At 44.4% G+C, this 22628-nt stretch overlaps 1 protein-coding gene across 5 annotated transcripts in view; it reads left to right on the top strand.

Moving 5' to 3' along the window:
- The first annotated feature begins 1512 nt into the window (after positions 1–1512).
- The window catches only part of PDGFD (platelet derived growth factor D), a 144978-nt gene continuing 123862 nt past the window's right edge, over positions 1513–22628 (top strand). The window contains exon 1 of one of the 5 annotated variants that reach the window (XM_052812811.1): positions 1513–2146. In XM_052812811.1, coding sequence (XP_052668771.1) covers positions 2017–2146 — 130 coding nt within the window. In that variant the 5' untranslated portion in view covers positions 1513–2016. The remainder of the gene's footprint in view (positions 2147–22628) is intronic. The other 4 variants (XM_052812810.1, XM_052812814.1, XM_052812813.1 and 1 more) reach the window with 4 other exon arrangements.

Below are 22628 nucleotides of genomic sequence, written 5' to 3'. Positions count from 1 at the left end.
TCCCTAAATGTAAGAGTGAATGAGGGCCTCAGGACACTGAGAAAGGGAAGACTTCACCACGGGGGTTGTGGTAAGGCCAGGGTATTGACCACCTCCTTTTATCTTACAAGGTACCTGCACTCAGAAGAGAGCTAGGTAGCTGGGATCCTATTGACATTTTCTGCCACTTCCTTGTAATGCAGTTGGAAAGAGACAGACACATTGACTGGATGAACAGAACACATCTTCACAGCTCCCCCTGTCTTCATTTGCTGTATGTCCTCTGTTTGACTTTCTGCTTCTATTAGGATGATTGGGTTGGCCACCTTCCCTCCGTTTGCCCAGTTTCCCCCGAAATGGGCACGTAAAATATAGGCACATCTGCTCACAAATGAAGCACTGTTGGAGCCTTTCCATTATCTACCACATGGGAGCAGGATTAGGTTCGCTGTCGGTTTGGGGGAACATGAAAGGGATAAAGAACCATGAATTATGCATAACAGAATTGCACCCTACTGGTTCCTTAAGACATACAAGATGTTTCAGTCCCATTGTCATCCTAACATGCTCTTGGAGAAAATGTTTCATACAGCCAGAGGCAGTCTTCTGAGTGTAGCAGGACTCATCCAATATTCCTCATATAGCACTATATTGACATTTTTCTTCTGCTAGTGAGGTGTTGTTTCATGTTGTTAAAGGTCCGGCAGCATGTTACAATTTGTCAGACTGGCTAAGACTATATAAAATGCCTTAAGAAATAAACTGAGTAGGTAAGAATTTATTAGAGAACTGTTAAAACCTGATTGTTTTTTCTACGTCTTCACTTGATTATTTTCATTGCAGCTAATGGAAGGAAAGAGTATTAAAAGAGCAATCTGATCACAATCCTCACATGCCTTTGGTTTAGACCTGAACTCTCCCAGGCAGCAATAAAATCTTTTAATACCAGACCCAACTTAATGAGGGTCTAAATTAGCAGGAATTAACTTTTTATGAGAAGCTTTGGACAGTGCTTGGCATGACAGAAGAGCCCATATATTTCTCCCAGGGACAGCTGCCGGCTTGCTTCAGCCAATGTGTTTTCACCAGTTATTCCACTAAGTCTCCACACCCGCCCTGGTGCAACTCAGTGATTTGAGTCATTCCAGCCCAACGGATAACCTTTACGTGGCCACTGCGGGCCCGAGGGTGACGGGTGCGTGGCTTCTTTGCTGGCGGGGAGCCCCCGGCACACGGCTCCCACCGCACCCACCCGCCGGGTGCCCCGCGGTCCCGGCAGGGCAAGTTCACTCCGCACCGGGGCCAGCCCCCCCCGCACCACCCCTCCTGCCACTTTCTGCCCGGGCTGGAGACGGCGCGGCCGGTAGCTCACGGAGGACGCGGGCACCGCTCCCTGCCTCCCCGGCGCCGGCCGCTCCCGCCCGCCTCCCTCCCTGCCCCCGGGCCGCCCCCTTCCCCCGGGCCGCCTCTCCCCCCCGGCCCCCTTTCCGCGGAGCGCGGGGCGCTCCCGCCGCTCCAGACCCCAGCGGCGGCTCCTGCCGAGCGGAGCGGCGCGGCGGCGGTGCGAGGCGGCGGGCGCAGCCCGGCAGCGGGGCGCGGAGCTGCGCCGCGGCGGCCGCAGGGGAGCGCGGCTGCGGCAGCGGCAGCCCCCCCGCCTGCGACGTGGGGCACGGCGCTGCCGGCCGAGGGGAGGGGGCGGCGGTCCCGGCCCGAGGATTTCTCACCTTTGCCGGGTTTGGCCGGCCCCAGAAAGGCAGCAGAAAGTTCAGCATGCAGGAAGTTTGGGGGCAGCTCGGAGGGTAACTCGGCAGCCGTGACTGCTGTTTCGGGTGGTGTGGTTTTTTTGTTTTTCGGGGTTTTTGTGTGCTTTTTTTTTTTTTCTTCCCTTCATACAACTCCCCCAAACACGCAAGCAACCCGCAACAACAACAACCAAAAAGTCCGGGAAGGGGGAGAGAACACGAGAGAGGGAAGCACCCTGGGTGGGGAGAGCCGGGTTTCTTTGCAGAGACACGGTCCCGTTCACAGCGGATCCCAATGCAACTGCTCATCCTCCTCCTCCTCTACGCTGTCGTCTGTGCGAACTTTTGCAGCCGTCAGGGCACCACTGCCCCTGCCCAGAGCGGATCTATAAAAGCCTTGCGGTCCTCGAATATCAGGCGAGATGGTAAGCGTCTCTCTGTCTTCTTTATTGCCAGGGGCTGCACTTGCAGAGGGAGCCCCGAGCCCGGAGCGCGCCCCGGGGGCTGCCGTCCCCCCCCTTCCCCAGAGGCCGGCGGCGTTCTGTCCGGGCGGGGGTCCCGTCCCTGAGAGGCCGGCGGGGTCAGCCGGGGCGCGGGGGCCGGTCCCCGGAGGCCGGCGGGGGTCGGCCCGGGAGCGTGCGGCCAGGTGGAGGGAGGGAGGTGTGGGCTGAGGGGGCGGCTCTGCCCGGCGGCTGCTCCTCCGGGCGGTCCCAAACTTCTCAGGGCAACTTCGGGGAGGCTTCCTGGGAGCCGGCGGCGCTCCCCGCGTGTCCCCTCCGGGCTGCGGGCGGCACCTCGCCCCTGACGGCGCGGGGCGCCCGGTCCCAGCTGCCGCGGAGGGCCCCGCCCGGCGCCCCTCGGCACCCGCGGGCCCCGTCTCGTCTGTGTCCCTTTGCGGTGCCGACGCCGGGGGCAGTGCGGGGAGGGCGGCGAGTAGGTGGCGGCTCCGGCCTGAGCGGGGCCGCCGCCGTGTCCCCCCGGGGGCGGCGTGTGGTGGGCGAGGGAGGACGCGCGGGCGGCGGCCGTTGGGCCTCGGGGCGGGGCGCGGGCGGCGCCGCCGTCGCCTCAGGGGTGCTCGGCGGGAGCGCGGCTCCTCTGCCGGCCGCGCTGCGGCCTTTGGCCGCTTTCGGCTCCTGTAACGGCTCTCGGGGAGCCGTCCTCCGGGTGGAGGGCCGCCTTGGCAGGAGGGTCTGGGCCCAGGGCTGGGCGTTCGCCCGGGTCTGCTGGGCAATGCCCCGCGAGGACTGGCCTCGTCCCTTGTGCCTGCCGCACCGTTGGCAGGAGGAGGATGCCCAGTGATGGTGGGCACCAGGGAGGGTGGCTGCGGGCTTTCAGACACAGCCCAAAGAGCGGCTTCAGTCTTCGTGTTTGAGCTCTGGTGCGTTTCCCGCTGCGAGCGGCCGGCAGGGGATATCCTCGACAGCTGAGGTGCTGTCGACGGTCTGCAGCACAGCTGCGTGGGGCGCAAGTGCCTCAAGCGGGCGGTCAGGGTGGCCGTGTGCTGTGGCCCTGTGGTGAATGAATGTGGAGGCTGCATGAAAATAGGACCGCTGAAATTCGCCTTTGGAATCCACTTGTGATTAAAGATAACCAGGTCTTTTGGTTTGGGAAGGGCGATGAGCCTCTGGTTGGGGAGCAACCTGTTGGGTTCCAACTTCATGTGGGAGGACCTGCTTTTGCATGTTGCAGTGTACCCTCTTGCAGAGTGAAATGCAAGATATTCTCCCTGGAAATGAACAGGGTTAAGTTCAGTCTTCAAGTTAACGTCTTCCAGTTGCCAGGATTTATGTATTTTATAAACCCTTTTCAAAAACCCAGTCACTTGAGCCATTTCCAAGATTGTACTCTGTATTTGCCAGTGTTTATTTTTCAGCATGTATACAATGTGTATAATGGGTATACAGTTGTTTTAGGAAGATGTTTTTGTTTCAGCTTTGGAGCCATATTGAACTTAATTCTCTGCCTTTCCTGGTCACTGAAAGAAGGCATAGAGAAGGTGAAGAGGCCTTTTCTTAGAATTGAGATAGTGAGTCTGGAAACAAGACAGAACTGGAGTTCCTTCTGTCTCAGAAGCCAAATTTAATGTGATAAAAATATATGTGTTCGTAATAAAAGCATACATGCATTATTTCTGTTTCATCCTTTAAAACTATTCTGTATTTTATCAAGCCTCATGACTTGTTAGCCTGTCATCTTAAACTTCATAGAAGAACTGACACCATCACTGAACTAAGCTAAGCCAGCTTCCTTCCAAGTCAAACACCAAACACACTTTTAGGAAGACCGCATGCAAACCCTTAGCACGCTGCAGCCTTGCTCCCTCCTTGTGCTTGGGAATCCTCTTGCTTTTTGGCTGTAAAGGATGGCGTGTTCTGGTATGGTCAGTGGAGCTGGCCATCGGGTCACAACATCTGAAGCAGATAAGCTGCTGATGGTCCTGATTTTAGTCAAAGGAACCAAACTGTTGCTTGAGTTTGTTGACTAAAGGTCTATATTTGTGCAGCCAAAGGTTATGAGCTGTATTCCAAATGTTGCATGCATGTGATGAGCTCACAAGCAAAGTGCTTAGACCATAGTTGGCTGTAGGCCACTATAAGTATTTCTGTCTAATTTTCAGTGGTGTTTGTGTCTTGTTTTGGTTTGCAGCACTGATACAGAATAGCATTAAAGACATGTGGGTTGCATTGCTGAGTGAGACAGTATTTTTTGCATTGTAAATATTTGCAGATATGATAATATGGAAGAGGATCTAAGAGCACACAATACACTGGGGCTAATATGTTCCAACAGTCTCTCTCAAAGCGCGCAGCAGGGATAAAAACTAATTTAATATTATGTCCTGGGTTGATGATCATGATTATTATGTTGTGAAATTAAGAGAGATACTGAAGAGGAAGCAAGGTCTGTTCAGCTCTTTAAAAAAATACTGTATCTTGCCAAGTCCAAGACCACCTGCACATTTCATTAAAAAAGAAAGCAATCCTTTGGATTCCAGTTTTCTGTTACCTCCAAGCAGGATAAACTAGTGATACTGCATACACAGAGCTTTAATATGGAGGCTTGGTATTGCTTCCAGCCAAAACAAACCTTTGCACTGTGCACGATTCGAGATTATCTTTCTTCTTTTAGGCTAAAAGAGATTGGCCTATTTGTAATTGCTCTTACTTAAGACTGAGGTTGCTCTGGGAAGAAATCTATAGATGAAGGGCAGCACATACAAAAGAAGTGCCATGTAATGTCTACCAAACCTAACCAGCCTGTACTTCCTGCTGAAGATATTAAGAATATAAATAACCTGCTTACAAGACATCCTCTTGTCCTAGTGGAAGGACGGGCATTGATGACTCAGCTGTCCAGTGTAGCACTAATCAATTTTTTAAAAGTGTCCTGGAGATGCCAGCCATATTTATAGCACATGTAGTAGTATTTACTTAAAGTGTTTATTAATGCCATTACCTGTTAAGTCATTTGAAGTTTGTCAGAATAACACATAGAGAGAGCTTCCAGATGCTTCCATTGTTCTCTTTGCCTCAGTTTCCCAATTTGCAGTATACAGGTAATACCGCCTAATTAGAAGAAGTCTGATATTTTGTTTCTGCTATTTTGGTTGTTTATGTGTACTTGGAGATCAAAAGTGGACATGAAAAATGCTAAGTAATATTATTTACTGTATGGTGTCTAACTGAAACATCAATTGCTCATTCTTATCTGTTATTGAACAAACATCTGTATGAATGCGCAATCTAGGAAAGTATGCCTAGTCTGTATACTCAGACTAAGCATCACTATACGTGTTTTAAACTTTAAAATCCGAAGTTTAAAGAAAAGGCAGAACAGAACAGACAGCATAGTGTCAAATCATTTCAGTATGTAAACAACAGAACGCCATGGAATCAGTATCTTCTGATGTGGGTTTGAAACCATAACATCAGACGACTTGAGATAAGATTCCAGGCTCTTGTGGTTTTCATTATCAATCAAAATAAATATGGAATTTCTAAACTTTGGTTTGCTTGTTAACCACCAAAATACAAAGAAAAATTGTACTTTACCATTCTTGGGAAACGGTAACAGCTTTTGGCTCTTTGATGGCCTGTCCAAAGGGATGTGTGCCATTAACTCTACCCTCCCCTTCCCTGTGTTGGCCTGTGCCTAAGCACAGGGAAGAGCATTTGATGATTTGGGCAGTATTCTCTCACCAAACAGGTGTTAACTGTCTGCTTTTGGGGTGTTTTTCATACCACTTTGAAATGGCTGTTGTATCAGTAGTGGTATAAGAACCTCAGGTTTGGAATGCACTTCTTGAGTTATTTTATAGTAGGCTTGTATACATGGTTTTTTAAAGGACTCTAGTAACATAAAATTGTGTCAACTGGAAAATAGCTAAAATAAATTTGCTTTTATAAGCTTATTTTCCTGATTGTTTTTGGAGGTTTTGTAAAAAAAAAAGTGTATTTCAGTCTTCATCAGATAAAAAAAAAAAACCTTAGTAATTTACCTGTAGTAATGCACTTTGGTCTACAATTGTTTAACTTTGATGATTCTCTTATCTGTATAATTAACTATTTGGACTGAAGTATCAAAGGATATTGCACGAGAATTCCAACCCTGACTCAGCAGCAAGCAGCATGGAATAATTCTCCAAAGGAGCTTTGAAACGTGTTTTATGAGGCAGATGTATATCATTTAGTGGAAGTCACTATAAATTCTCCAGCCAGTCTCTCAACACTTCTTGTTTCTTTTTTTTTAAATGTATTCGAATGAAACTTAATTAGGCCAGCTAATTCTTAAAAGGCTTGCAGAGAAAACTTGATAATTGTTTTGCTTTGATTCTTAGAAACTGAACACTGCTGAAAATTCTAAAATAATGTATTTTTTTTCACTGTGATCCCACAGAAAGGCTGTGTTTTATAAAACACCTAGGAATAGGCATAAATAGGAAACTTACAGGGAATCATTAGTGCAATAACATTCTCCATGTCCTTAACTTTCAGCATCTCTGTAATTCCATTAAAGTCAAGGGACTCAGTCCTACAGGATAAAATATATTTATATAAGCTCGAATAGCTTATATATAAGTGAGATGATGCCGAGTAAAACTAACTATAGCTTACGATGAACCAAAAGTACAAGTATTTGCAAAATTTAGAATCATTGAATCATAGAATTTTTTAGGTTGGAAAAGAACTTTAGATCATTCAGTGCAACCATACACCTAACACTGCCAAGTCCACCACTAAACCATGTCCCTAAGCACCACATCTACACTTCTTTCAAATACCTCCAGGGGTGGTGACTCAACTCAGCTGCCGCTTCCCCCAGCAGCCTGTTCCAACGCTTGACAACCCTTTCAGTGAAGAAATTTTTCCCAGTTTCCAATCTAAACCTCCCCTGGTGCAACTTGAGGCCGTTTCCTCTTGCCCTATCACTTGATACTTGGGAGAAGAGACCAACCCCCACCTCGCTACAACCTCCTTTCAGGTAGTTGTAGAGTGATAAGGTCTCCCTTCAGCCTCCTTTTCTCCAGGCTAAACAACCCCAGTTCCCTCAGACGCTCCTCATAAGACTTGTGCTCTAGACCCTTCACCAGCTTGGTTGCCCTTCTCTGGACACACTCCAGCACCTCAATGTCTTTCTCATAGTGAGGGGCCCAAAACCCAACACAGTATTCGAGGTGCGGCCTCACCAGTGTTGAGCACAGGGGGACGATCACTTCCCTAGTCCTGCTGGCCACACTATTTCTGACACAAGCCAGGATGCCGTTGGCCTTCTTGGCCACCTGGGCACACTACTGGCTCATATTCAGCTGGTTGTTGACCAACACCCCCAGGTCCTTTATCTGCTGGGCAGCTTTCCAGCCACTCTTCCCCAAGGCTGTAGCATTGCATGGGGTTGTTGTGACCCAAGTGTGGGACCCAGCACTTGGTCTTGTTGAACCTCATACAATTGGCCTCGGCCCATCGACCCAGCCTGTCCAGATCCCTCTGTAGAGCCTCCCTACCCTCCAGCCGACCAACGCTCCCACCCAACTTGGTGTTGTCTGCAAACTTACTGAGGGTGCACTTGATCCCCTCATCCAGATCATTGATAAAGATACTAAACAGAACTGGTCCCAATACTGAGCCCTAGGGACACCACCTGTGACCGGCCGCCAGCTGGATTTAACTCCATTCACCTCCACTCTTTGGGCTCAATCATCCAGCCAGTTTTTTACCCAGCAAAGAGTATGCCCGTCCAAGCCATGAGCAGCCAGTTTCTCCAGGAGAATGCTGTGGGAAACAGTGTCAAAGCCTTTACTAAATCCAGGTAGACAACATCCACAGCCTTTCCCTAATCCACAAAGTGGGTCACCTTGTCATAGAAGGAGAGAGATCAGGACCTGCCTTTCATAAACGCATACTGACTGGGCCTGATCACCTGGTTGTCCTGCATGTGCCGTGTGATGGCACTCAAGATGATCTGCTCCATAATCTTCCCCAGCACCGAGGTCAGACTGACAGGCCTGTAGTTCCCTGGATCTTCCTTCAGGCCCTTCTTGTACACGGGCATCACATTTGCTAACTTCCAGTCAACTGGGACCTCCCCGGTTAGTCAGGACTGCTGACAAATGATGGAAAGTAGCTTGGTGAGCACTTCTGCCAGCTCCCTCAGTACGCTTGGGTGGATCCCATCTGGCCCCATAGACCTGTGTGTGTGTCTAAGTGGTGTAGCAGGTCACTCACCATTTCCCCTTGGATTATGGGGGCTTCATTCTGCTCCCCGTCCCTGTCTTCCAGTTCAGGGGGCTGGGTACCCAAAGAACAACTGGTCTTACTATTGAAGATTGAGGCAAAGGCGGCATTAAGTACCTCAGCCTTTTCCTCATCCTTTGTCACTATGTTTTCGTCAAATATATTTGTCAAATATTCTGTTAAAATAAAAATATAATGCATATGTATCATAGGCATGAATATTATGTACATGGATATGTAGAATAAATATATATTGCATCTTTTACATATTATTTCATGTAGGATATTATATATGCACATAAATCAGAGGACATAAGCACAGGGAAATGAGTATAAGTACACTTAATATAATTGTTTCCAAATTAGCATTCAAATCATAAAAATATTGTACCAGGGAATTTTTTTTTAGAATACTAATCCCCCTCCCCCCCAGGTTTAATGTAACTTTTTGAAGTCCTGGTTGAACAATGAACTGTTAGACAAATATTTGAGCCTAACTATTCAAGGTAGTTAAAATCCTCTTTACATGATGTTGTTAGCTATGTAATTTATGGAATTTGGGTTGAAAGCAAGTTGTGTTTAAAAATGTTTGTCAGTTTTCCAGGTTGTGAGTGGAAGTTCTGAAAGTAATTTACATGTTATTATAATTTTTATTAAGTAAAAAGGAACTTATAGGGAAAAGGATTATTGAAGGCAGAAATTCTTTCAAAAAAATAATATACAAATTCACTGCATTACTTTTCTGGTACTCCTTCTTTAGACTGGGTGTAAATATTGCATAAAAGGAACAGATCTGCAAAATGTGTATTATTTATACAGCAAAAAACTTCTTTGAGGAACAGTAAATTAGAAGGACAGGGAATGGCTTTCATTTCATACCTCTAATGATAGTATATATAGAAAAGGTGCAGCAGAAGTTTACGTATTTTATGCTGCAGTCTTTTCGTATGGATAGTCTTGCTTGTATTAAAATATATCTGCAGCAAATTACAGACTGATCTCTTTAACAGCAAATAAAATATCTTACAGGACTGGCTCTGAAAACAGAAAAAGTAGGCAGCTGCCTGCGATATCAGACTCCAAAAGGCTTCAAAATGTCCAGCTCCTTGTTGCCTCCAGAGCAGTAATGATGACCTCCAGAGTTCCCTTCCAGCCTCAACCATTCTGTAATGGCACCTACTGCAGCTGACGGGTGGCGATGGGTGGAACACATCCTGCCTCAGAAGCAGTGGTCGCTTTGCCTGTCTCTTCTGTCCTGCTCTCCCTCTTGCCCACTCTCACCCCTTTTCCCACGTGCAGCACTAGCAGGAACATGAAGTCTGGTTCTCCTACATCTCTGGGCCCAGCTGTGTCCCTTCTCCTTGCCTTCCTCCTCTGTTCCTTGTGTAGCAACGTTCAGTTTTGCCTACCCAGCTGAGAAAGCTTGAGTTAGCTCTCAATGTTCATAGCATGTTCCCAACCCTAGAGAAGGTCTGTTTGCCCCTGCCTGCTCTGGCTTTTGTGGACCTGCAGGGATTTGACACTGGGATATTAAATGAGTCCTAAGAAATACCATGAAGGCTCTGTGTTGGCATTCTCTGTAGTAAGAATTTGCCCACTAATGCAGGAAAATTTAGTAGTACTCCTTTTAGTTAGTTGATTCAAGCTGTATTCGAGAATTGCCTCCAAAAATCCTGCTATTATATTTATAAGGTTGATTATATTATACCACATTTTGGATAAAAGAGACCACTTGTATCACTGCTTCTGGAGAGGATCTCTTGGCTAAAATACTGGATTGTGTTAGGTTACTTGGCAGTTTGTTTCAAATCAATCTCCTGTTTACAAAGCTAAGGAAATGTCCTGTTTATGGTGTCAAACTGGCTAGATATTCTTTTGGGAGTTTGGGTTTGGCTCTTATATTTTTGGTAGTGAATAAATCCTACATGATCTCAGGCTTCCTATTGTACTTGAGTAATCTTCAGTTTCATGCTTCCTTTTTGATCTGTGTCCCATGCTGTGAAGGCCAACATCCCATATTTCTGCTTTGGCATTCAGAGCTCTGCATATTTGAAGATGGTGCAGGAGGACGCACTTTTATCTCCTGTACAAACTTCCTGCCAGTGTATTTTAGCCCTGCTGTGCATTGGGACTCGATGATGTTAGACTGTGTAAAAATATTTATTAAACACTAGGTCCATGAAAAACTTGAAAAACAGCTGTCTTGCCTTTCGTTGCACTGAAATCAATGACAAAACTTCCATCAGCTCCTACTGCAGCAGGGTCTGGCTCACAGTTTACATGAATTAATACAGGATAAAAGAAAATGCTTAGGAATTCAGTGACGAGTTTGTTACAGAATCGTAGAGTCATTTAGGTCGGAAGAGACCCTTAAGATCATCGAGTCCAACCTTAAAGCTAGCACAGCAAGTCCACCACTGAACCATGTCCCTAAGCACCACATCTACACGTCTTTTAAATAACTCCAGGGGTGGTGACTCAACTGCTTCCCCCAGCAGCCTGTTCCAATGCTTGACAACGCTTTCAGTGAAGAAATTTTTCCCAGTTTCCAACCTAAACCTCCCCTGATGCAACTTGAGGCAGTTTCCTCTTGCCCTATCACTTGCTACTTGGGAGACCGACCCCCACCTCACTACAGACTCCTTTCAGGTAGTTGTAGAGAGTGATAAGGTCTCCCCTCAGCCTCCTTTTCTCCAGGCTAAACAACCCCAGTTCCCTCAGGCGCTCCTCATAAGACTTGTGCTCTAGACCCCTCACCAGCTTGGTTGCCCTTCTCTGGACACACTCCAGCACCTCAATGTCTTTTTTGTAGTGAGGGGCTTATGTAGGTAAGCTTTACAATACTCATAGTTAAGATACTCAGTTAGTGTCCATTCACTGAAAAAAAATTCAAATCAATTGCACTTCTAGAGATGAAGGCGTAACTGATGTAGTACAGATGGTTTAGCAAAAGTACAGAACTAAGCCTCATGGGGTCAATGGGTCCGGCTGCTTTTTATCCTATACTGACAATCTTATGTGTCATCCACAGGATATCCTACAAGAGACTTCAGCTCCAGTACATTTCTAAACAAGACCTTAATGAAATCTGTCAGTATTTTTCAGTGTCTTGCATTGTTTCTGTTTGTTTTTTAGTTTTAAAGAGGCTCCATGTGTAATATGTGTGGGTTTTTATTATTGTTTCTTCTTGGATCAGTTGCAGAAGATTTTTCTCATAGTTGAATGTATTTCTAATCTGATGTGACTTACAATAAAAGTGGATTGAGGATAAAGCAGAGACCCAGACTGTTAGAGAGAAGGAATAAAAATAGGTACACAGAATGTCGATTACCAGAAGTACTGTGGAATTTGGAAACCCTTCATGTACCGTTGTGCTCGTAATTTTTCAACCAGAAATTTGCTTGAAAGATAAATCCTGTGCTTTAGCAAACCAGTGACAGTAGTGTTGCATGAAAACAACAAGTAGGTGGTAATAATGCCTTGAGATTTTTTGTGGAAATGGACCAACACAGCTTCTTAATCACTATGTCTCAGCAGGGATAAACACTGATAGGAATGATTTCACTAACACATCCAGATGTCAGTAAAAGGGTTTAAGACCTCATCATAGAGAATTTCCTGCTTTGAAATCAACAGAAAGACCCAAAGTTACGGTACTTTTCCTGGATCAGGTTGTAGGCCTGTTCCCTTGCCTCTGTAAGTCGCTTTCACATTGCTGTGTTAGGTTGCTGGATGTTTTGAAGTCAGCACAGGGGGATGCTGGTTTGCTTCATCGCTGTCCATATGGTGTGACCTGGGCCTCCCAAACCCCCATGCCTGCATGTATCACTGTTGTTCTGGTAGGATGGCTATGTGGTTGTGAGAAGTGGAAAGATATTCTTTGCTCCTTCGATCCTCATAATGGCAGAGAACAGTTCTTTGCCTGGGTAGGCTTGGTTTTATTTTTGTTTGTAATTAATGCTTGTCACCCAGGAGAGCTTAATGACATCGTATGCATTTCTCACCAATTCTCGTCATTCATTAGATCCTGGAAAGTGGGAGCCAAAGTTAACCTCTTCAAGAGATAAAATTTTTGTATCGTATAGTAGTGATCTAGCTGCTCCTAGTATATATGTGATCTGCTTTTACATAATTAGCATGTACAAATGTGAACTTCCAAAGTCAGTTCTCTGACAGTGCACACCACGTTTACTGCACAGTGCACTAAGGGTGTCTTGAGTGGTGCCTCTGAGAAATGGACACAATAACAACCCCACCATTGCAGCACCCTTGAGTAATGCTGAGGTGTCTTCGGTCTGTTTTTTGACCTGCATGGCAGAGCCAGGTTTTGACGTTACATCTCCATTTCCATACATACAGCCTGCCTCCCGACAGACTTCAAGAAACAAGTAATTCCCTTGCCCACATGACAACATGGAAACAAGCATCGCTCCAGAAAATAAATTTGTTTGTACCACAGAGGAACCTCATGCCATACTCCAGTGCACACCTGAGGACTGATCCTGGACCTCTGTCACTTCCACAGTGGCAAGCAGAGGAGGATGAGAAGCAGATCAGTGTGGCTGTTCAGCCTGCTCTTTCCCCTGTCCCCTAACCAGTCACAGCACACGTAGTAAGCCTTTGCTGGGCAGTGTTCACACATTTGATGACATTTTTCTGTGAGCAGTAACACTATATGGTAATACCTTCTCTTCACTGTAGGGGTCAAGCCCTGGCAGCTTGGAGAGGCAGAAGTGCCACCCACAGCAGTCATTACATGTGGGCAAAGACTGGAGATCCTTACCAGGGCGCAGCCATCCTTAAAATGCTGTGGCCGTGCTGCCTGTGCTGTCCCACCTCCTGTCCACTTTCCTGCTCAGAGTTGCCAGTGTTTTTGCAGGCGCAAAGCTATGTGACGTACTGAGGTAAAATAACAGGGCATGTGGATAGATGTTTTTGGGGAACTGAGAATCATACAAAACAACAGTATGATGTCCTGCATAAAAATCAAATATCTTGGCTCTCACATGCTTACCTCCTGTGGTGTGGGAGTTAAATAGCAGTCTCCCCTCCAAAGAAACCCCAGACCAAAACAGGGAAAGCTGTTATCCTGGTTTTGTTTCTTTGCACGTTCCTTGGGTTTGGTTTCATCTCGTGCATAAGGAAATAGAGGAAGGCCGTGAAGAAGAAATCATAATGACTTGCTATGTCAGTTCAGTTTATTTTTTAGAAGAATGACTTTAAAGGCTTTTTTATCAATATGTGCAGGATATTTTTCAAGACTTGCCAGTGCTGCCTTTTATTTTTGTGCAGGGATCTTGTCTCAGGATTTCTCTCTGCAGCCTTATGATAATGCCATTTCCTGATGCTACTGCTATTTTTTGTTTCATCACCAACCCTTTCAGGACCTAAAGTTAAGTCTTCTCAGGCAGATTGCTTTTCAGCTTACCTTAGGCAAGCCATTAGTCAAAATATTGACTGAAGAAAAAAAGTGTCACCTGTTTTTCTTATCAGAAGAGAGAATGTATTTCTATATATGCTTTTGCAATGAAGTGATTTCAAATTTAAGTACACATCGTTGTAGTTTTGACAATGAATTTCTAGCACTTAATTTTCAAAAAGGTCTTCAAAGATGATTGGCCAAACCAGAACAGAAATACCCAGGGCTGCCTTGTTTCTTTCTAGAGAGGATAGCCAGCCTGGTCACCTAATGTGGCTTCTGCTTCCCTTCTGTTTCACTGGGTAGGATTTCCTTTGCTTATTTATTATAAGTCAGTGTTGTCAATTTTTTATTTTTATTTTACATTTACTGTAGCTAAAGCAAAGCCTATACTTCAGACACAAACCAGCATGAACTGCACAGTATTATCGTGATTTTGTTGGCTTGATGTTTCTGCCAGTTTAAAATTTCTTAGAATTACCAGATAAAATAGAGGATCCAATGCTAGCACGTGAATATAGGCAGTTCTGTAAATTGGTTTAACCCCAGTTGGCAACTGCGCACCATGCAGCCGCTCGCTCACCTCCCTCAAAGTGGGATGGGGGAGAGAATCAGAAGGGTAAAAGTGAGAAAACTCATGGGCTGAGATAAAGACAGTTTAAAGCCATGCATGCAAGCAAAGCAAAGCAAAACAAGGAATGCCTTCACCACTTCCCATGGGCAGGCAGGTGTTCAGCCATCTCCAGGAAAGCAGGGCTCCATCACACGTAACAGTTACTTGGGAAGACAAACGCCATCACTCTGAATGTCCCCCCTTCCTCCTTCTTCCCCCAGCTTTACATGCTGAGCATGACGTCGTATGGTCTGGAATATCCCTTGGGTCAGTTGGGGTCAGCTGTCCCAGCTGTGTCCCCTCCCAACTCCTTGTGCCCCCCCAGCCTGCTCGCTGGTGGGGTGGGGTGAGAAGCAGAAAAGGCCTTGGCTCTGGGTAAGCACTGCTCAGCAGTAATGAAAACATCCCTGTGTTATCAACACTGTTTTCATCACAAATCCAGTACATAGCCCCATACCAGCTACTATGAAGAAATTTAACTCTATCGCAGCCAAAACCAGCACAACTATGCTTGCCTATGATGGATACTAATAAAGAGTTCATACCCATAATGGTTGCTGAATGATTTCACATGAAATGTCCATTTTTTTTCCTGCACGCATGCACCATTTCTGTTAAAAATTTGGTAAATTTTGACTTTTTGATGCTGACGTCTGAGGCCCAGAAAAACAAGGTTGAGAATAGACTGACAATACTGGAAGCTGAAGATTTCTAGTACCTGTCAAATCCCCACATGTACTATATTGAAAACAAAGCACTGCCCTCACAAACCTTTTGCCAAATATTTGCTCTTATAATAAGGCAAAGGAAAGCAACCAAAAAGAAAGTAAGAAAAAAATATTTTAGCAGCCAAGAAATTTTCATTTCTGTTCTTGCCAGGACAAAAAAAAACATTGCCAGATGACTAAACATGTGGGATTAACCTGAAACATATTTTTAAAATGAAATTCAAAATCACATTAGGTACGAAGTGTAATTGACTACACAGCCTTGTTAAATGTACAAAATAAAGAAAACAGAAGAACTAAAAATGCTATCTTTCTTTTTGTTGGGTTCATTGTAGGGCCAGATATAGCAGGACTAAAGGGTAAAATCATGCACGTTGAGCATGTGCATTACCAGCCACGTACTGAGTGTCAGAGGGAAGATGGGGAAGGAGCTGCAGCCCTGCTTCAGTTTCCCAGTTAATCTTCCCCTCGGGTGTACAAACACAGTGCAATAGAAAGGGTGTCGTTATGAATAATGACTAAGGCAGAGAGGCTGGAAGAAGTTGCATAGTGTGTTAAGACTGCTTCTTACTCCCTGCTGAAGTACCTGCTCCATGTCTTGCTGATGAACATGGAAGGGCATCCCCTTGGTTCAGTGTGCGCTGGATGGGGCTCCCTCCTGTCTCCTCCCCTCTGCCGAAAGAACTGAAGCCACAGCTTAGCCCTGTGCCAGCAATCAATCTGATACGTGGCTAAATTTGACTTTTTGCAGTTCCTCCATGTGGTACTGCAGCTTTTGCTAAGAAAAGCAGATGATGTGTTCAGTCTCCATATTCCTCACTGAGCCGCATGGGAGAGACTGTCCATGTGCACCTCACGTGAGGCATATATACCTTTTGTGTCATTTTGTGTCAGTGCATGCCATTTTCACTTCCTGTGGAAAACGGATACTAGGTATAGATCCTGTTTTCACCTTGCTCCCAAGACTGGCAATAATGCAGTTTTAAATACTGTGTGATTGTGCTCAATTTGTATAAAAGTAATTTACTGTAATTGTGACCTTATTAACGTAGTGTGATTTCAGCTGTTGTTCACCTCTTATTAATGACTGGTAAATAATATGCTAATCTATTTTATAGCTTTTGTGTTGCAAAAGTTCAGGTATTCGGATAACTTAATTAGCATCTAATTTCCACACTACACTGAATAGTTGCTCTAATCTGACAATTTTTAGACACCTTTGCTGAGAGGAATCAAACTGTAATGAAGCTGTTAGTGCCACTGTGGTTTGAGTGAGGTGCATGTTTCCACTATTAAGTGGCATCCTTACATTCACACTCTACAGATCCATATTTGACTTTTAGTAGAGGAGAGAAGGAATAGAACTGGTTAAACTATGTATAAAACAATTATGGCTTTTCTCCCTTGTGGTTGGCAGAGGAGAAAGGAATATTACAGAAAACATGAGAGGCAGCATCTTCATGTGCTCTTTCCTCTAGGTCTGGTGGCCGGAGACCATCCTGTATGCAAAGAAACATATGCCTGAGGAATCTTGGGAGAAAACAGTTTGTAGCATTGCGTCTCATAAATCCATCAGGATCGCTCAGTCAACACTGGGGCAGCAGCTGATACCATCTAATTTTAAGCATGTAAATTATGAGTTATTATTTTGTAAGCTGTATTATCCTCTAGTGGTTACTGTCTCTCCTTGTGATTATTCTAGCAGCTTCTAAACTAAAATGTAGTGAATACACCTCAGACAGCTTCGGTTGCCCTCCCCATGGAGAAATCCTCTGCTGCAAAGGTGGTTCAGGCTTACATTCATGCTGTCACTGATGGGGGTCTTAGGGCTTCTTTGGAGAGATTTCTCGTTTCCAGTGCTCTCCAGGATGTAGTTTTGAGACAGGAACCACATTCTGTAACCTTCTCCTGCATCCTGTTTTTCTAACAGAGAAACGGTGGTTCCTGGTCTGTGTGATTCTGTATGTGTTTGTACCTGAGCGTGTAGCAGCTAGTCTATCTATGGAAAGGTAATCAAATGCCATGCAGTATTACTTGATTCTAGTGTAAATATCTGTGTTTCCACAGAGCATTCTAAAGATAATATGCAGCCTCTATGCTGTTACATTTGTGTTTCATTCCTTTGGCTCTTCCTGCCAGAATAGTTTCAGAATAATCCATTTCTATTTGCCTCTGTTTTAAGAACAGAAAAAGAATCCCTGCTATGGACCAAACGACATTATCAGCCAGTGAGAAGGTTCTTATGTCACTTACAGTTAGGCTTTCTCTTCAGTAAGTGCAAAGTGTTATACATTTATTTAGTTCACTATCCCTGGTAGTATGCATGGGATCTAAGCTGATGCTCATCTCTGAGTATCTGGGACCTAACTCCAAATTCAGGTGTCCAAATGATACAATTTTGTTAAGAGGCCCTACAACCTTCTATGTAAAGTCCATATGGGACTTTTTATTGTTCTGATAGACACAGAAAAGCAGGTCATGCTTTTTTTGCTTCTACAGTTTTGGAGCTGTCTGGACATAAAACTTTTATACTACAGTAATAAATGTATTGTTCTCAGCTATAATAATGTTTTATATTTCAATGAAAATCTTTCTAATCCTATGTTGTTTTGAAGAATTGATGTTGTATGATCTTGATGAAATTAATAGCATTGTGAAGGTCTATTTACTTTTTGTATTGTTTACATCTATTGCATTGCAAACAATGCTGGTGGGGCAGCTATGCTCTGGAGACTATTCTGCACAAATCTTCATAAAATCTGCACATTTTTCTTTATGATTAATTATAAATATATTTTTTCTTAAATACAGGGCTACATTGTTAATCAAAATAAATAAAAACATTATTAATAAAAAATGCATGCTTTCTAGTTTGAAAAAGAAACCCATTTGAAATCATGACAGCTTATTTGAAGTTGTGAGCAAAATGTAATACTTTGCAAGATATAACACATGGTGTTGGGTAACTGCAAAATGCCATTTCATTGAGATCTGTCAAATTCTACTACTTGAAATATTGCTGTTTTCTTAATTATGTATGGAATTGAAGAACTATTTTTATCTCTTGAGGTCAGCTGAAGTTTTGCAACCATATCACAGTGGGATGTGGTTTATTAAATACCTGTATTTTCTATATTTACAGTAGATTGAATGCTGGTGTTGGCATTTATTTCAAAATCTGAGACATCAATTGCTGCTGTACAGAAATTTTGCTTTCATTATTCCTGGTTTCAATTTACATGGCAAGTGTAGAGTGAATATTCTTCTTTCATTTTTTTTAGTTCACTCAAAATTGAGAAATCAGTTTGGGCTTACAAAAACTCCCAAACCAAACAGAACACAAACAGAATGATTCATTTTCTCTTTCAGTCCGTAAGTAAAAAACAACTACAAGTGTATGAAGTCAGCATTGCAGAGAAAAACATCCGGAATTCCAATAGGAACATACCTGCACAAATGTTTTCAAAAAGATTTAAATTTTCACCGCATTTTATTTTGGGGCCCATGATTCATTTCAGAAATAAGGCTGCTATTGTGTGAATAGGAGCAATGGGAGTTCATTAATAGGCAGTATTTCCTTTATTTACTAAGTCAAACTTGAATGCAAAACATGTTATGGTACTTCTTTTTCTGATGCTTTCAAGACAATTAAGGTACTTTATTTAACTAAGAGCTATTTAAAATGCTGGGATATGCACATTTTAATTGAATTCTGATTTCTATCCAAATGCAGCTTGATGCAAATCACAGTCAAAACAATCATTTTCATTATTATGAAATGTTCCCTGACATCTTAAAAAAATCATAAAATTCAGGATGTGCAATAAATATATAGTGAGGTAAAGTAGCTTTACATATTATTAGACATAGCTCATCTTCCTAGGGAGCAGAAAGAATTACTTCGTCTTGTGCTAAGTTATATTTAATTGCAGACAAATATGTTCTTAATGGTTGTGTCTTTAAATATTCTTTTAAAACAAACAAGCCTGAACAATAAAAATGAAAACTCGGATTAAAATTAAAGATATAAGGCTAGGTTTCCTACTAGTAGCTTTAAATCCCAGCTGAAATCTCAGACGTGAATCAATCTATCTTCCCAACCCCACAGTAGACTAGAAAATATGTCCTGATGTCAGTCACTTTATCTCAGGTCCTGGCTGCAGGCCTTTGAAAAGTGTGTGTGTGTGTGTGTGTATGCATATGTTACCTACAGATGTATATACATATGTTGTGGTGGGTTGACCCTGGCTGGATGCCAGGTGCCCACCAGAGCTGTTCTATCACTCCCCCTCCTTCTCAACTGGACAGGGGAGAGAAAATATAACAAAGAGCTTGTGGGTCGAGATAAGGACAGGAGAGATCACTCACCAATTACCGTCATGGGCAAAACAGACTCAGCTTGGGGAAAATTAACTCAGTTGATTACAAATCAACCAGAGTAGGGTAATGAGAAATAAAACCAAATCTCAGAACACCTTCCCTCCACCCCTCCCTTCTTCCCGGGCACAACTTCACTCCCGGATTCTCTACCAACCCCCCAGCGGCACAGGGGGACGGGGATGGGGTTTACGGTCAGTTCATCACACGTTATTTTCTGCCGCTTCATCCTCCTCAGGGGGAGGACTCATCACACTCTTCCCCTGCTCCAGCGTGGGGTCCCACCCACGGGAGACAGTCCTCCACGAACATCTCCAACGTGAGTCCTTCCCACGGGCTGCAGTTCTTCACGAACTGCTCCAGCATGGGTCCCTTCCACGGCGTGCAGTCCTTCAGGCACAGACTGCTCCAGCATGGGCCCCCCACGGGGTCACAAGTCCTGCCAGAAAACCTGCTCCGTGGGCTCCTCTCTCCACAGATCCGCAGGTCCTGCCAGGAGCCTGCTCCAGCGTGGCGTTCCCACGGGGTCACAGCCTCCTTCGGGAACCCACCTGCTCCAGCGTGGGGTCCTCCCCAGGCTGCAGGTGGAGATCTGCTCCCCCGTGGACCTCCCTGGGCTGCAGGGGGACAGCCTGCCTCACCATGGTCTTCCCCACGGGCTGCAGGGGAATCTCTGCTCCGGCGCCTGGAGCATCTCCTCCCCCTCCTTCTTCACTGACCTTGGTGTCCGCAGGGTTGTTTCTCTTACATGTTCTCACTCCTCTCTCCAGCTGCCGTTTCCCGTCTGTCCCAACTTTTTTTTCCCTTCTTAAAAATGTTATCACAGAGGCATTACCACTATCGCTGATTGGCTCGGCCTTGGCTGGTGGCAGGTCCATCTCGGAGCCAGCTGGTATGGGCTCTCTCGAACACAGGGGAAGCTTCCAGCAGCTTCTTACAGAAGCCACCCCTGTACCCCCCCCACTACCAAAACCTTGCCACACAAAGCCAATACATATGTATATGTATGTATGTATGTATGTATGTATGTGTTTGCCTTGTGCTTAAGGGATTCTTATTCATTCACATTTAGATTCAGTCTGCCTTACTGTGTGTTTAAATGAGGCAGAAATGTAACTGGTAGAGAAAAAAACTTTATTTTACCAAACTTTGGTGGTTTGAAAATTGGGGCATCTTGTTAAAGGTTCCCCTGTAATTGAGGGGGAGAGAAAGGCACCTGCAGAGAACTGTTTGTACTATTTGTTTTAGATGTCCGTCTTTAAGTGGGATGAATTACCTTCTGCATGTGCCTTCTTTCTGCAGTCAGTATAAAGCAAGTCTAGGGCAACTAGGTCACTAGAACAGCAAGCTCAGAGAAGTATCTAAAAATATTCCAATTTTTATCACTCTCTGAGAAATGTGAGTTGGGTCTTCTTGATCTTTTCAAAATGGTGCATCTTTAGCATAAAATTAAAGATTTCTTTAGAGTGATGAACAATGACATTATACTAGTTACTTCTGACTAGCAAGTGATATTAGTACGTCACTCTGGGAATGTGAGCTTCAAGAATAACATTTGCTACCACAGCTTTTGGGATAAAATGTGGAGGGTTGACACTACTGTTGGAATAAGAGCAGGTTTAGGATTAGAATTGGCTCCCCTTTTTTTTCAGGATCACAGGCAGTTATTAAATAGATTTAGACCAGCATATATTTGCGCAAGATCTTGTGTTAACAATTTCTTATATGTATAGAGGTCAACTGAGATTAATATGTATCACCCCTGCCGGCTATTTTAGACCTCATAATGGCACTAGGCTCTGACTTACGGAGAACAAATTTGTCAGAGGTTTCTGGCAGGGTCTGAAATCACTGCTTGTAAGGAAGCAGCTCTCAGCTGCAGCTGGTTGAAGGTACACAGTCATGAGAGTTGAGCCAGAGGTTGCTGCAGAGTTGTAAGTACTGGAGGGAAGAGGGGTTGGTTGAATGCCGACTCCCAAACTGCAAAGAACGTCATGAATCTTGTTGTGGTAGCGTTCCTAGGAAGATACCTTAGGGTGTGAGCTGGCTGTATGAACATGTAAGTGCAAATATGAATCTATACTTTTTGAGCCCATTACCTCTCTACCTTCTGAATCTTTGCAGTTGTGTTTGTCTCACTGCTCAACTGAGGCCTCTTCCCCCTTTCCCTCTCTTCCCTCATCCCGACCGAACTCACTCAGACATAATGCTGACAGAGACCTGTGCCTGCAGATCTCCCTGGACCTGCAGCTGTAGCCCATATAGTCATTGACTTCTACATGTGTTCCTGCACCTCGGACTGTGTAATGGGAGATTTGGTGGCTGTCTATCACTCACATGTTGTAAGACACCATTTTCCCTTGTTGATCAGCAGATGTAAAAGCAAAGAAAAAAGAAATAATCCCACGCGTATTTAGAATTTGTTTTAAAATGTATTTTCTTGCTTAAAATAAACCTATCTAAATGCAGATATAAAATGTCTACATCTCACTGTGTTAAGGCCTAACCTTTATTTAATATATTGAAGTCAAATAAAATGTAATTCTTTGCACAGTAGAAGTAATGCAACCTGATCTCTTAAGGCTTTGTACCTCATTGGTAGGCTGTGCTGTGAAATGTGAGCTGCATTTGAAACTTTTCCCAGTGTTCAGGCGTACAGTAATGTTCTCCCTCTGGATTGCCTGCTGACCAATGGGGATGAGGCTCATGCTGCTTCCCTGCTCCCAGGGAGGCATTAATACAGCCTCTCTTCTCTCTGTTTTCCTGCCTGTCTTCAGAAAACAAACTGAAATACCTTTGAGGCTTTTATCCTCATTAGCCAACAGGTTCAATAGTTATTAGGGAAGCTCACAAATGGGAATGTAGGCATAGAGCAAATTCACACTGGTGATGTTACTGAATGCTTAAGTATTAAAAACCAGGTTTTGTGTATGCCTAGAAGTCCATTGATGGAAGCACTACAACATGGAATCAGGCCTCTGCCTGAGCTCTCATCCCACTGGAGTGTGGGATAAAGCTAGCAGGGACTTCAATGAGAAC

This window comes from Harpia harpyja, chromosome 17, assembly GCF_026419915.1.
Source record: "Harpia harpyja isolate bHarHar1 chromosome 17, bHarHar1 primary haplotype, whole genome shotgun sequence".
Lineage (NCBI taxonomy): Eukaryota > Metazoa > Chordata > Aves > Accipitriformes > Accipitridae > Harpia > Harpia harpyja.
Note: the sequence above shows the minus strand (reverse complement) of the source record. Positions and strands in the feature narration are given on the sequence as shown.